General features: G+C 41.7%; 1 protein-coding gene across 3 annotated transcripts in view; it reads left to right on the top strand.

Annotated features, from left to right (window-relative positions):
- C1QTNF7 (C1q and TNF related 7) overlaps positions 1-15,255 on the top strand; it is a 44,303-nt gene extending 29,048 nt beyond the window's left edge. Inside the window, exons 2-4 of one of the 3 annotated variants that reach the window (XM_072336101.1) lie at positions 12,559-12,757; positions 13,300-13,545; positions 14,254-15,255. In XM_072336101.1, the coding sequence (XP_072192202.1) occupies positions 13,308-13,545; positions 14,254-14,885 (870 nt within the window). In that variant the 5' untranslated portion in view covers positions 12,559-12,757; positions 13,300-13,307 and the 3' untranslated portion in view covers positions 14,886-15,255. Of the gene's footprint in view, positions 1-12,558; positions 12,758-13,163; positions 13,546-14,253 lie in introns of those variants that run through there. The other 2 variants (XM_072336102.1, XM_072336099.1) reach the window with 2 other exon arrangements.
- Positions 15,256-15,806: the final 551 nt, after the last annotated feature.

Raw genomic sequence — 15,806 nt, forward strand, 5'->3', positions numbered from 1 at the left:
TGGATTGGATAGCCTTTAAAATCCTTCATTACACCCTGCGGCCTTAGCTCAAGTCAGTGCCAAAGCCTTGGTATGTGAGCAGCCTAAAGCAGTTCAACATATTGGGCAGAGGCTGTGGGTAGATCTTTCAGTGGATGCCCTTGGCCAGGTACAGCTAAGGCTCACAAACTGCCGCTTGTGGCTTTGGCAGCAAGACAGGTTTCTGCTCCCATCCTCTGGACCCAGCTGAACCAATCCTAACTCACCTCAATATTTCCCCCCATCCCTCACTCAGCTAGGTCTCCTCACTCCTTCACAGGCACAACAAACCCAAGCAAATGAGAGATCTGTCATTCCCCCTGCCTAGGTCAACATGGTCCATTTTGACTAAAACAGGACAGGCAATGGACACTGGTGAGCCCAAAAAGCCTAATAATGTGCTGAGGAGGCCAATGTGCTTAGGCAGGTGGTTGCCTCTCCAGCTGTCAGCTCCTGAGAGGTGGGACGTCATGTGTGCACCTTATTCAAGCTCAAGAGGGTCTGGGAAGGCTCTGCTAGCGGAGTTATGAGGGTAATAACCTCCAGCAACTTGGCTTGTAATCTTCATCTGGGAAGGCTCTCTACAAAATGAACATCTGTCCGCAGCCTAAAGATATGTTTCAAAACTGATTTAATTAGACCAATGCAAGCACCCATCTGGATACCCTTAGTGCTCTGGCTCCCATTCACCTAGCAAACTACAGAAGTGGATGAAAATTCTTATCACCTGCCCATGCTGCAAAGTGGCCAGAAGGAAATAAGGATGTATCAGACACTCTAGAATGGCATCCTTAAATTATGATTAAAATTTTTGCTGAATCCCAATGAGGATCTTTAAGAAGGTGCTGTCCATTGAGGTCTCCCAGGTACAGCAGCTACAAGCACAGCAGATGGGCCATCTGACCATGGCAATGCAAAGATCCATGTCATAGCTAGCTAGAACAGCTGATTTAGTAGATTCACTGAGTGTAGAAATAGTTTATATTGCATTATGCCCTGGTCAGTTACTTACCTTGTGGGAATGCTTCCCTCCTTCACCCAGCAGGCTCTTCTGTTCCCCTACTACTGGACCACAAAGCATGCAGATGCTCCCCAACCAGTCAGATGGGCTAAAGAGCCCATAGGAAAGGCTGATCCACAAAGAGTGTCCAAAGGAATGGCAGAAACAAACTGCAGACGGGGAGATATTAAATCAGTACACACGTTTTTGCAGCAAGAGCCTAACTTAGACCACATAAGAATGAATTGTTTGCTTCTAGTTCAATTAAGGCATCCACTGAGGATCTGGCTTTTATTTAACTACATTATTTGAAGATAAACCAATAAAGTTTATGCACAAATGTAACAAAAGCATATCATACAGATTAAAGGAGAAAAAAGTCATTTTGACGACTGAGAGCACCATTATTTTTCAGTACCATTCGGAAGCTGCAGATAATCCAGGTCTCTAACAGGATTTTTCTAAACCTTTAATGAAAAAACACCTCCAAATTTAAATTGCTTTCACTTCACCTCATGCTTACTAACCACTATTAAAGTTCTTTTTAAGAAAAACAATTGGAATTTTAACTAGTTACAGATGGTAGAGATAAAAATGGTCCTTAGAAATCTGTGTTTGAAATAGGATTTGCAGGTAAAGTACCATTTATGTTTGCTAATGTTATCCAGGCTGTCTGTTTGTAAACAAGAATCAAAGGTCTACAAGTTTTTGCCTGTGGTAAACGTTAAGTCAAAAGAATGAGGGAAGACTGTGAGCTTTAGAACCTCCTGGTAGCTGGAGCTGCTTTATCTAATAACAGCATCTTTGACGGATGCACTTCAAAAAATATTGGTTGTTTTTATGAAGAAAACAGTTCTGGTCACTGGTATCAACCTCTGGCTCTATTCTTTGGCTACCTCTGTTGAATAAACGTGCACAAAACTCAGAAGCTACGCCCATTTGTTGCTTTGAAATGGCAGAGGCGATACTGCTCTGCACCTGCTGCGAGGAGCAGGTCTTGGCTGTCCATCCAGCTCCACTATCAGTGATTTTCACCTCCAGGCTCCCTTGGCATTCACCAACAAGGCAAAACTAGGAAAGTTTGGAGAGAAAAAGAATATAGCGAAAAAAAAACCAACCCCAAAAACAAAACAAAAAACTGATGAACCTCCAAAGCAGAACAATCTCTTTACTTAATGGGATTGTTGTTTTTTGCCAAAACCACTACTTTTGCTAACACGCTGTGAGTCATTATTGCCCTCTCTGCAGTTGAGGGCCTTTGGAGAGGAGCTTGTTTTGACTGTGATTACTTCTGCACAAGTGGTACCACCTGCACAGAATCCCCATTTCCATGGTCTGCAAGACAGGATTAGTCTGTAAAAGTCCACAAATGAGAAGAGGGCAGAGCCAGCACGTTGGGGCTTGGGGCTATTCTGTGCACACTGCGGCTTTCCAACAGATTCCTCCTCTGTAACTGTTGGCATGCTGCATCCCTATTGTGGGCTGAAGACAGACCTCAAAGAGAGAGAAAGGGCTGTGATATCTAGGCTCATCACAGCATGAATATTCACTACAGCAAACAGTCTACTTTAGCTAAATTTCTGGCAGAAAAAAAGAGTTCCACATCTGAGATTTCCATTTAAGGACTTTTCTCTTTCAGCTTGGCCAGCTGTAGCATCACTCAGGGTGGACAAAGCTTTTCACTGACTCAGGGAGTCAACCCACCAGCACCTTTCTGCTGCTTTGTGGACCACTGCCCTTTTCTCTCTGTCCCATGAGGACATGGAGGCAATCTGGAGGGACATCCAAAGTCACACCAATATAGCCCTCACAGCTGCTGCATGCTGATCCATCTTTCCTTCATTCTCACCTTTCTCCTCAATGTCTGGCTATTTGTGAGAAAAGCTGGAGCATTCTATATCCCAATCGACTGGGGACAAGTGGGAGATGGTTTTTTCTTCCATACATCTGCTGGAGAGCAGGACAGATTTTGAACTTTGCTCCTGATGCTCCAAGAGCAGAGAGGAGAGCTGCTCAGCAAAGCTCAGGACACCAGCAAGGAAAGGGGACAGAGGAGAAGGATGAGGAGGGCAACCCTGACAAGGATGGTGATTGTTATCACCCTGTAACCCTCCAGTGCCGTGACTGTGAGGACATGTGGTCAACAGTAACAGCACTGCTTCCAGCTAGATACTTACAGAAAGCAAAGCAAGGACTGGCATAATTTTACACTGTGGTTAAAACATTAAAATAAGCAAACCTCTTTTTGAATAACAATGACATACATCTGTAAAGAAACCATAATTATTTTTGTTCTAAATATGCCAACAAAAGCACTATTTTACAGCTTATCTGGAGAACTATCCTTATGGCTGTTTTAGCAAGCACATGATGGTTTACACAGCTTTGAGAGATTCAAACTGGCGTTGTTCTTTTCTATAAGGGCCACTTATGTCTCCTGGAAAACATTATATTTGGGTTTTACTACTTTCCTTAGATTTAAGTACTGCAGAATGACAATCACTGCAGCAGGGACATCTGTGCCATGATGCTCATCTTTGGCAGAGACAAGATAATAGTCTCTGGCAGATGCATTTTTGCAGCTGCACTTCTGCATCTTTGCTAGAGACAAGGAGCCTACACTGATCCAAGGACATGGTTTGAAACAGTGAAGGTGCTAGATCTGCTGGAATCTAAAGTCACTGCTTTTCTGAGAATGATACCTTTATTAAAGATCAGGCCTGTTATAGTGCCTACCTGTTACAATGCAAAAAATACAGGGACCCAATGATATTATCATTTTAAAAGATCGAAGGAAGACAAAAAGCTTGAAAGGAGACAAATGTGTGCTGTGTGTGATCAAACAAATTTACATGTGATGTGGAAAGCCAGATTTTAAACTGGTTCCAGGTTTATGGACAGAGAGTCCAGCAAGGCTGACAGAAAGCAAAGATTCAGAAAATATCTCCAGTTCATAAGAGCTTAGCTGCATACCAGAAGTGGGAAGACAGCCCCTGGGCAAGGATCACCATATGCTTCCCACATCCTCAGGAAGGAGTGCAAAAGCCTGCTGCAGGGCTGCCGGGGAGCAAAGGCACTGGGCTAGAAGGGCTTTTGATCATATTTAGCAGAGTCATTCAGATGTAACTTTAATCCAAAAAAAGAGACATAATGAAATGTCTGTTATGGATGACTTCATAATTGCCCCAAGAGAACAAACTGGGACAGCAATTAATTTTATGGAGAACAGCAGAAGCTTATGAACTTCTGCAGAGACCTACATCATGCATTGATAAAGCAAGGGGAATAAATAAAATCTGCAGGAGAGAAGATGCATCGATAAAATTGTCTCCAAACCGTGTTTCTATGTTTTCCCCCATAAGCTAATAAGTTCATAAAAGTTTGGTTGTTTTTATCTTTATATCGTATGTGTACACATGTATATACATACATACATTTAAACTTTCCCAAGGAATAAGGAAAACCAGAAGCTTCACAACACATCACAGCATCTCACAGAAAGAAAATGGAAATTCTAAGCAGGAAAGACACGATGTTTGAATACAAGAAGCTTTTCAGTTGCAATTATCCTGTTCAAGACATAATGTGTATTTTAAGCCTTAAACAAAATCACAAATACTAAAATAGCACTTTACGTAATGCCCAATGAAGATATCTATCACAAAGATAAGAACAACAAAACAGTTTATTACATGCCAGCTTACTGCTGTTTATAGCCAGAAACAAATCTAAGTAGATCAACTGAGGACATCAGATAATAGATCTGAGTTGAAGAAAATTAACTCCATCAGTCAAAGTCAAATAGCAAAACAAAACCTTTAGTAAATAGATTTGACATTAAATGCAACCACCATGCTCCAGAACCTTAAAGAAAAGCTAAGTGACAATCAGAACACCTTTGGCAGGCTGAGATCAGGCCAAATTTAAGTGAAAATAAGATGAAATCTGCTGCCAAACACTGTGTGACCTTCTGACCACCCGGAAATGCTGAGTGACCGCAGAGGTCACTGCAGAGAGTCATGCACATGCAGAGCAAAGTCAAGGCTAAGCCCATCATGCAAAGGATTCCCTTCCTACTACCAAGTGTCCAGCCAACTGGCAGTGGCACCTTCTTCATGCCATTCCCTTGGGGCCCCCAGGGAAACAAGCAAATAGGATGCAAGACAAAAAACAGGATAATTAATGCTGCAGGAACTTAAGAGAGAGCACACCTTCAAGGCCATTTGTAAGTATGAGGCATCTGGTTTCAGTGGAGCTATGCCCAGCTACATGAGGCCTGAATTTTGTTCTCAGTGACAAGCAGGAGTATGGCTGATGCTCTGATATGAAGTCAAAATTGACTAACTCTCAGATGCTAGACCTCGTCTGCCCTGCACTGAAGAAACTGCAAGAATTATGCTGGCTTAATCCATTTTAATCTCCCATGAGATAACTGGTTTGAAATAAGAAATGGTGAGCCCAGTTACTTAGAAAAAGCAGAATCTGAAAAGTGCTTTTGAAATAACCAGATTTTACATCAGCAGAACAATACTATCTCTGTTATTATTGATGATGTTGCTTTCCCTTCCCTTCCCTTCTCTTTTCTTCTTTTCACTTTGCCGCATCTTTTCATCTTATACATGTTAAACTCTTTTTAAAGATTTCTTAGAGTATATTGTAATTAGTATCTGTAGTAAGTTATATAAGTCAAGTTAATAGACTCATGCTTATACAACAGCATGAGTTTGTTCCTTTCAAGGTCTGGGCACAATATAAAAAGCATATAAATGAAACAATACATTATTTTCTTCATAAGATTTCTCTATAGAGATTTGGAGCTGTCTGCTTGCAATGCCCAAGTCAGAAATACAAAGGGAAAAAGATTAGCTGGTGTCAGCCATTCATTAAGCAAAAAGTTCTTGTAATAGAATTTGGCTTTTTCAATGTGTTCTAAAAACAATCCAAACATTTCTTCATGTCAAGGAATTTGATTTTACAGCTTCACAACACAGAGAAGTCTGTACATTTTAAAAACAGGATTTAGATGAGATTCTGCAAATCCAAACATTGTACCACAGAAATGGCTCTCATCAGGAGGCTGAAAGAGAGCAAATCTTGAAGGGCAAGAGCTGGCCCTGCAGCTCAGTGAATGCTGCAGCAGGGAGAGAGGAGTATGGGCCCGTATGGAATTAAATAGATCTTTGTAAGCTCATGCTGCAAATTGTTATTCCCATATGTGTAGAGCGGACACGGGCTGCCAGATCAGGATCATAATGTTTTATTTGATTAACTCAATCAGTATTAGTTGCTAGAGACATAACATTAACAGGATGGGTTTTTCCCACGCTGCCAAGGCACAGGATCCCACTGCAGTCCACCTGAACCTCACCCATAGGCTGATGTCTCAGCTCAGCCTCAGCCCATCCCACATGTGTGTCCAAATCTGGGGATGCCCCAGCTGCCCCCCCACTGTCCTGCTCCCTTCTGGGTCTGTAAGATGGGCAATGTCCAGCCCTGACACCTCACAGGGGCTCGTGCCATGCCCAGACCCGGGGAGCAGCCACAAAATATGGAGCTGCAGAAAATCAAGCTTATAAACTAGAAACACAGGCACTGTGCGGGTGCCTACTGGATATATAAGCTGGGCTGGCCGAGGGTCAGCTTGGTTGGAGCTGGCATTTCTGAGAGGCATGATGGGGGCCATGAAGCATTATTCTGTCTTCTACAGAAACACAAGTCTTTGTATCATTGGATAATACTATAATGTAGAATTTAAATTTTATCTTATTTCAGTGCTCCAGACTGTTTGGAGCTGTCTTTCCAACATGCGTGTTCTTTTGTCTCACAGACAGAGGTTAATCTCATTGAAAATCAAGTTGTTATTTACAAATTTGATTTAATCAGGCAGAAGTATAATTAAAAATGTGCTATTACCCAAAAGCAGACATTACATAAATTTCATTCGATTTGTCACTCTTCCTGGCTCCTATCTCCGGAATCTGACATTAACCACAGCAAACACAAAAGTGGATAAAACAAGCCAAATTCCCCTTTCTCTATTCCAGTGTAAATATAGGAGTAATGCTGTTGAAGTAATCACTTTGAGGTAGAGACCAGGATTTTCTCTGAACAGCCACTAATTGTCAGGAAATGATGCCAATCTCGAGGCCAGATTTTTATCTTGTGCATTGACGAGTCCCATGCAAGAGCACTGGCATGGATGGGACCTCTGGGGTGCACACAGTGGGACAGCCTGGCAATCCCAGAGGTTGGGGACACCTGCTAACATGATCCTATGCTTGAAGATGTCGCTCAGCTTGTGGTGTGGCATTCCAAAAAGCACATAAGGCTTCAGTGCCCCGGTACTGTTTTCAAAATGCATTAATTTCTCAAAAGGTTGAGCCTTATTGATTTACATTAAGTTTCAAGCTTTTACGTGCTTGAAAACACATCTATCATTTCTGTAGGTGAGACATGGTCTCCTGAGACCTACACCTTTGTGAGATTCAACTTCAAAGCCATCATCACCTCTCCCTTAAGTTGCACTTAAGTAAGTATTGTTTTGAGGCTCTCCCTTTGGTATTCCTGAGCAGGACAATGAAACAGCGTGGATCAGAAAATGGAGACCTTGTAGATAACTCTGCATAGGGGATAGTGCAATGCCCTGTAGATTCAAACCTACATGAAATGTGGCAGCACTCACAGACTACACGTTGGTCAGGCATGGAGTCCTCTAAGTATTTACCCTGGGTCTGCACAGGTGATGGGCCTGTTGTTCCAGGCATCCCTTCACATCCTCAGATGCCTATATACTTCCACTTGCCTGACTCTGGTTCAGATGCATAACTAAGCCTGCAAACTGCAAGTGCTCCTTGAAGCCAGCTCATTGTGATTTATAGGCCGTGTTTCAGTTGCAGGGCAGGATGCCATTGGCCTTCCAGGCAACCTGGGTACAGTGCTGGTTCATGTTTTGCCGAGCATTGACCAACACCCCCAAGTCTGTCTCTTCCACACATTCTTCCAGACATGACCCCAAGCCTGTAGTGTTGCTTGGAGTTGTTGCAGCCAAAGTGCAGAACCTGGCATTTGGTTTTGTTGAACTTCATCCCACTGGCCTCAGCCTGGAGATCCAGCCTGCCCAGATCCCTCTGCAGGGCCTTCCTACCCTCAAGCAGATAACAGTTCCTCCCAAATTGCTGTCATCTGCAAACTTATTGAAAGGGAACTCAGTCTCCTTGACTAGGACATCAGTAAAGATAATGAATAGGACATGCCCCAGTACCAACCCCAGGGGAACACCACTCGTGACAAACCAGCAGCTGGTTTTAACTCCATTCACCACCACTCTCTGAGCTTGGACATTCAGCCAGTTCTTAACCCAGAAAGGAGTGTACCTCTCCAAGCCACGGGCTGCCAATTTCTTTAGGAGAATACTGATGGAGACAGTGCCACAGGCTTTGCTGAGGTCTAGACAGACTACATCAACAGCCTTCCCTCATCTACCAGGCAGGCCACTCAATCATAGGAGGAGATCAGGTTGGTCAAGCAGGACCTGCATCTCATGAGCACGTGCTGGCTGGGCCTGATCCCCCAAGTTGTCTTGCACATTCTGTGTGATCTCACTCAAGATGATCTGTTCCATAGCCTTACCTGGCACTGATGTCAGGCTGACAGGCCTACTTAGGACCCTTCCTGGATACAGGAGTCACAGTTGCAGACCATAAGCAGCTGACCTGACTTCTCAGCTGTCAGTCAAGACAACTTCTGTCAGACTTTATTTACCTCCTTGCATTTTCTGGTACACTTTGTACCAGCCCTCATGTGAAAATTCCTCCAGTTGAGGCAGTCTAGATCACTGATAAATGCCTTTAACAGATTATTGGGCATTTTTAGTAAAAATGGCCTTGTAAATAATAAGAATGGATGGATTTCAAGTGAGACACTGAGGAATAAAATGACTCCCACTGCTTTGATATTTTGAAAGCCAAACAATTTGAGCTTCCAGGATTGACTATAAGCTCTTAATTTTTTGTGAAGGCATTAAGACATGGTTGAAGAATCTGACCACATTCAACATAGTTATGAGGGAGGCTGTTTAAACATGACTGAGTGCACACTGAAGCAAATCAGACCATTAAATGTCAGCACTGCTAATAAGGCCTTAATGGATTGTTTTCTCAGAAATATTTAGCTAATGTTCTTTTCCACTGGCTGATCCCTCTGGGCACCATCAGTCATTCTGGGACTAGCAATCACAAGTTCAGACGGCTCAGAAGGTTTCAGGTCACTCTCCCTCTCTTAAGGGAAACAAAGACAACATAGAACTATGTGAAGATTGATGGCTGTATAGCTAACCCACAGAGTGTGGCAATGGCCAGCTGTGGACTTGACACGTACATCCCACAGCAGGGATGCAAGGTAGTGATGTGAGGTCTTAAGAGCCTCTGATGTCTGAGAGGCACAGATGCACTGGCTGTTGTGTTCTGCACTACTAAGCCATTGTGAATTTTGCAGATTAGAAAGGACCAAGAGTATTAATATTTCTCATCTACAGCTTTTTGCACAAGGAAGTTAAATATATCTTTCTATCCTACCCAGATGCCTGTGCACATGTACTGGAAGAGAACTCAAAGCTAGCAAGGAAATATAAATGTAAGAATGCAGCCAAGATAGCTTGTGACTAATAACCGCTGGCTTTTGACCCAGTTTTCATCTATAAAAGATTGATGGGAAATCTCTTATGATTGTTTCAGAACAATGCCAATTAGTAAATTTAAAAACTAAGATGTGCATAGCTGGATAAGGGAGGAAGATTAGGTCATATACCAAGAAGTCTCAAGACTGGGAATTTGCTACAACTCTTTAATTCTTAAAAAAAAATATATGTTATCGAGTACAATCTGAATATACTGGTAATGCTTTGAGATTTCCTAGAAACCTGATGATACAAATCCTCTGTCCAGCATGTAGCTTCAGTAGGAATGTAATACATAGAGTATCTTCTCGCAGTAGAGATGGTAGATCTGTCATGTCAACAGATCCACAACAACAATAACTTTTAGAATACTTTTCAGATATCAGAAGAATCACATGATCTTTCATGTTCATGCACAAGGGCAATGGTTATGCTGCTTGTGCAGTGTAAAAGGTGATGAAATAAATGCATGTGCCACTCTCACTTAGAAAAGCTGTTCCAGAAATCACCTCACATTAGAAGTGATGAGTGTGTCTATAGTCTTCCAGTGAAAGCTTTGGCATGTGCTCATGCTCTGATTTGGTACCGATTGAAAAGCCACTTTCTAAACTTGGAAGAACATTCTAATCCTTTGTTCACATCATTCTCTTTATTATCTTTGGTGCTGGCTTCAGTGAAGATAATTGTAATTGTTGTTAACATGAATACCATCTGCTTGTTCTGATTTTTGCTATTTGGATTTTAAAAAATGAACTTCTCAAGTGTTGTTTTTCCTTGAAGAAACTTTATTTGGCACATATAAATGACATTGTTTCCTATTCCAACAGACAAAAGTGTATGTTTTTGAAAAGGACAACTAGAAAAAAGAAGAAAGTCTAATTTATGACTCACTTTCTGCCTAACATTTAACTCTATGTGATCAAGTATTGCACTGGAATATAGGCGACTCCTGTAAAAAGGATCTGGGAAGTTTTACTCTGCCTTCTAACTTCTTGAGTCTCAGTGAACTGAAAACTCTGATTTTGGCCTCCTCATTCAACCTGAAATTTCAAAAGCGTGGCCTTAAGTTCTTGTAGCTCTTGTTTACCTTCAGACTAACAGTTTATCTTTTAGAGCAACACCCAGGAAACAGGAGGCATGGGTTCAATGCCGTACATCCTCTTGTTGTCTGAGATGATTCACACTTCCCAAGAGACTGCTGCAATGAAGTAGAGAGGCATCCTTCACTCCTCCTTTTAAAACTGGATTGTTATCTGTGAAGAAATACAAGAGCCAGAAGTCAAGGCCAAAACAGGACCTGATTCTGTGGCCTAACACGTGGCTTCCCAAAAGTCATTTGTTTGGGGACCACTGTTGGAATTAACTTTCTGTATTTCCTCTAAGCCTAAATTTGGGACTTTGAACATCATCATCTGAACCTTATTACCATTTTCTTTTAATCTTATCTCTATTACCCATCCCACAGTCCCAATGTTTTGGTTCACAGCCCCATCTTTCCTTAAAAACCCCCATCCCACTGCTGAAAACTTTTCCTGTTCTTTATTTTCCAACACCCATGTTCCTTTCCCTGGCCAAATTCACTCTCAAACCACAACGTCCCTCTAAGGCACATCCTTATCCCAACAGCCCTGTACTCCCTACCTTCCCCAAATGTTATTTTCCCCAGAGCCTTAGCAGGAACACACGTCCCAGGCTAATTTATTTCCCATAGGCACATGAGAAGAACAGCAGGAGAAGTATGGGAACTGGAGACAGCTTCACACATCAGTAGGTTACCGGCCATCTGATCACAGGAGCAACTGCATGACAGCTCTCGTTATGTTTTGTCAGAGATCTTGGACAGGCAAAAACCAGCAGTTGTGGACATTGTTTCTGCTTGGCTGATGCACAGCACAGTGTGGGAACATCTAGCCTACTGATTCAGGCTTTCATCTGGCAAAGGGTAGTTTTTGTTCCTATCCTTGGTCCTTAAATCATGTCTGCTTCTCATCCATCAGCTCCATGAGAAATGCATAGGCAGTCTTAGGCTTCAGTTCCAACCAAGCTGCTCCCTCCTGGCCACATGATTAAGTTGTTCCTGTCCACAGACAGCTTTGCTGTCCCTGATTTAAGTCCCATGAAAATCCATGAGCTTTATTTGGGTACACTCAATAGTATATCAGAGCAAACATTGCTGTGAAGTTTATGCTTACAGTTAACTACTGCCTTGGAGTCATCATTTGCTGTTCTCCTGTAATGCTGCACATTCATATGTTAATTCACTCTTGGAAGCTGTTGTGCCTGCCTGTACTGTAAGCGTTTATCAAATGACAGCAAAATTAATAGTTTGGTTTCTGCCAATTTGATATAAGATGTTTAATATGAAAAGCAGAATATAAATCACTGGAGATAATTTTGGAGCATCACTTACTTCTCTTCAGTAATCTTTTCATTCTTTTTTCTTCATTGCATCAATATGAAGATGCAGCTTCTCATTTCCTGCTCTTGGTAAAGAGTGTGGATGTGGATGTGGATGTGGATGTGGATGTGGATGTGGATGTGGATGTGGATGTGGATGTGGATGTGGATGTGGATGTGCAGGTCTTTTTCCCTGCTGAATAGTTTTGGTCATGCCATATATCACAGCATGGCCATGGAGATAACATGAACACGAGGTAAATATGTCCGTTCTGGGTTTCAAGTCAATCAGCAAAGCCAATCATATAACAGAGTAGGGAATGAGAAGGATTTCTATATTGATTTGTTTTGTAGTATAATTAAGAGTATGAGAATGAATCTGATTTTCAATGTAAAAAAAAAATTATGGTATTTCACAGATATATTTTCTTTTAATCCGTATCCCCATTTCTTTACTTTCTCCCCATAGAAACCAGTGGACTCTGATTTGCTTCTGTGCTGTAAGTTGTCTCTGAAGGAATGGACAAATCCAACAAAAGCCCCCATGGATGTGTTCTGAGAGTCCAGCAAGTGAATTAGAAGAAACAGCTCGACTCACAATATCTCACCTGACTCATGACTGAATCTCAGCTAATGCAACACTAGTTTTGAACACCTTTGCGTATCAGGTACTGCAGCTCCTCAACGCATTTCTGATTTTGCAGTGTTTCTTTCTTTAACCCCTCAGTATATATAATGCGAAAGAGAAATCCCATTTAGTGAATTGTTCATGAAAGCACCCAACCACAAAATATAATACTTTAATGAATTTCCTTTCAAGAAAATTGTGATATAGCTCATTTCACATGGCAGTCCAGCCCAAGCTTAAGAAGAAAGTCCTGTTAGCACCAGAGCCATAGGACAGTGATCTGCTCCCATCTGGCCCATTACAGCAGAGTAATGGTGCTGTGGTTGCCAGAATGTACAACCAAGCAGTGAAGCTGTAATTGTCTTACTGGTGTGTCCAGTAAGACCAGTTTGTTCTCCAAACTTGGCAAGTTCCTGCTATGGTTAGTCAGGATGGAGATTCATTTACAAGGATAAGGGCTTCAAAATGAAGTAAAGGTGCATGCTTTTTCCTCACTAGAAAATGCTTCTCACGCTGGCCATCTGAATGGAATCAGAGTGTCATCATATACATAAAGTCTTCTCCATATGCACTTTTTTCCAGATTCAACGATGTTTGTGTTGCTGTACATTACAAGTTTTGCCATCTACACCAGTGAACAACCCCTTCAAAACCAGTTCAAAGGAGAGAACTACTATACCAGATACATCTGCAGTATCCCTGGGTTGCCAGGCCCTGTGGGCCCCCCCGGAGCTAACGGAGCCCCAGGGCCACATGGACGCATTGGTCTTCCAGGAAGAGATGGTAGAGATGGCAGGAAAGGAGAAAAAGGTGAAAAGGGGAGCGCAGGTATTGAAAATTTGTGTCAACTAACATAGTAGTGCATCAAAATAAGAGCTTTCATCATTACTAGTACACATATACATATGATGAACATGTGTGTATGTGCCTGTGTGGGCTTACTGTGATGCATGTAACGAGAGGAAGAAAATGTGCAGATATATTTTAGATATGTCTAGTACGCATATAGCCAAATGTGAAAATAAATGTAATTGCACAGCCTTCCTGTGCGCAGATGCGAAACAAAAGGGGACATTGCAAAGGTATGTGTGGCAGCACTGGTGGCAAATAATTAGCCTCATTTGTGCTGTTAGCTAGAGAACAAAGATTAACAGGTTTGTAGGTACAGAATAAAAACACTGAATTAGTAAGTAATGTTTAGTGCACTGGCATTGGGTAACCACAGTGCTGTCCTCCACACCAGCAGTACCCATACCTCTGTCAGCAATGGATATGTTGTTCTTCAGTGTTTAATTCAGGTGTATGAAGAAAACTGGGGGTATAAATACAAGGGACTCACAGGCTGTGTAGTCCACTGCTCTGTTTCAACTCTCTATTCTTTTCACAAGCTTATTTAGGAGATTTTGAAAGCATTCTTGAAGTATTCTGAAATTCTGACCTTGCTTTTCTTGCCTGTTCAGATATACCCAGTAGCCTATGCAATCATTTACTGAGATAATAACTGAAATGATTAACTAACTTAAAATGTTTTTGAAGGTTTAAGAGGGAAAACCGGGCCATTAGGACCAGCCGGAGAGAAAGGAGACCAAGGTCAGTCTGGAAAAAAAGGACCAGGAGGACTGATTGGTGCCAAGGGTGAAGTAGGTCCAGCTGGACCACCTGGACCTAAGGGAGATAAAGGAGACCGAGGAGAGCCAGGTGCACCAGGGGTCTGTAAGTGTGGGAAGATAGTGCTGAAATCTGCCTTTTCTGTTGGCATCACCACCAGCTACCCTGAGGAAAGACTACCAATTGTATTCAATAAAGTCCTCTTCAACGAGGGTGAACATTACAACCCTTCCACAGGGAAGTTTATTTGTGCCATCCCAGGGATTTATTATTTTTCTTATGACATCACCTTGGCAAATAAGCACCTTGCCATTGGGCTGGTTCACAATGGGAAGTACCGCATAAAGACATTTGATGCAAACACAGGAAACCACGACGTAGCTTCTGGGTCCACTGTGATCTACCTTCAGCCAGAAGATGAAGTATGGCTTGAGATCTTCTATGCTGACCAAAACGGTCTCTTTTCAGACCCAACATGGGCAGACAGCTTGTTTTCTGGATTTCTCTTATATGTTGATACAGATTATCTTGATGCTTTGTCAGACGAAGATGAGCTCTGAAGCAGATAATGTCAAATCACAGCCAAACGACAATCCAGCACATGACTTTATCTAGCCGTGTGTGGGACACAAAGTGGAAAATGAATAACCTGGGAATTTATTTTTGCTTTGATAGGAACCAAATCTGAGTTCAGATGGAGATTTCTAGAATCAAAGCTGGATTCTTTAACAAACAACAGGGATATCAAAAGGAACTATAAATAAGAAAAGACTGCGTCGCTCCGGGACGGACTTCTCATGGAAGTTATGTTTACGATACTATTTAAACAAATTTAAGATGCTGTACATTGGATTTTATATAAAATATATTAAGTTACAAAGTAGAATTGATATTTTGTATATGATATTAAAGAAAAATTGAACAATTGACAGCAACATTGTCCTTGGTCATTATGAGACAGCCAATGTATTAAAAACAAAGAAAACTTCTTGTTTTTAAGAAAGGAGTAAAACAGAGATGTCTGCTGAGCTGGTCACAAGCATGTTCTCATCTGATACTTACACAAACAAGAGATATTTGTGAGCAGTTAACCTGATCCTTCATGAAAATTTGTACCAGCTGAGGACTGCCCAAATGCAGACCAGAAAGAACAGAATAAAGGTATTAAACATACAAAATAATTAATAGTTGACTAAGCTAAAAACTTGTAGGTAGCGAATCAGTATTGTGCTTGGTATTTTCAATGTAATTCTACGTGGGTTTGCTATTATTGCAGTGTTATTCAATATCTTTTTCAAAAACGTGGGAGAAAATATAAACCTTCTGCTGAAAAAAAAAGAAAGATGGCAAAAAACTGATAGAGCAGAAACCAGTTAGGAGAATGAATTATATGGAACAAATTGGGTCGCATCACTTAAGCAGACTTACTTGTACTCTAAGATGGCCAAATGCAATAAAATAAACTTGGGTCACACATGAGA

This window comes from Excalfactoria chinensis, chromosome 4, assembly GCF_039878825.1.
Source record: "Excalfactoria chinensis isolate bCotChi1 chromosome 4, bCotChi1.hap2, whole genome shotgun sequence".
NCBI classification, from domain to species: domain Eukaryota; kingdom Metazoa; phylum Chordata; class Aves; order Galliformes; family Phasianidae; genus Excalfactoria; species Excalfactoria chinensis.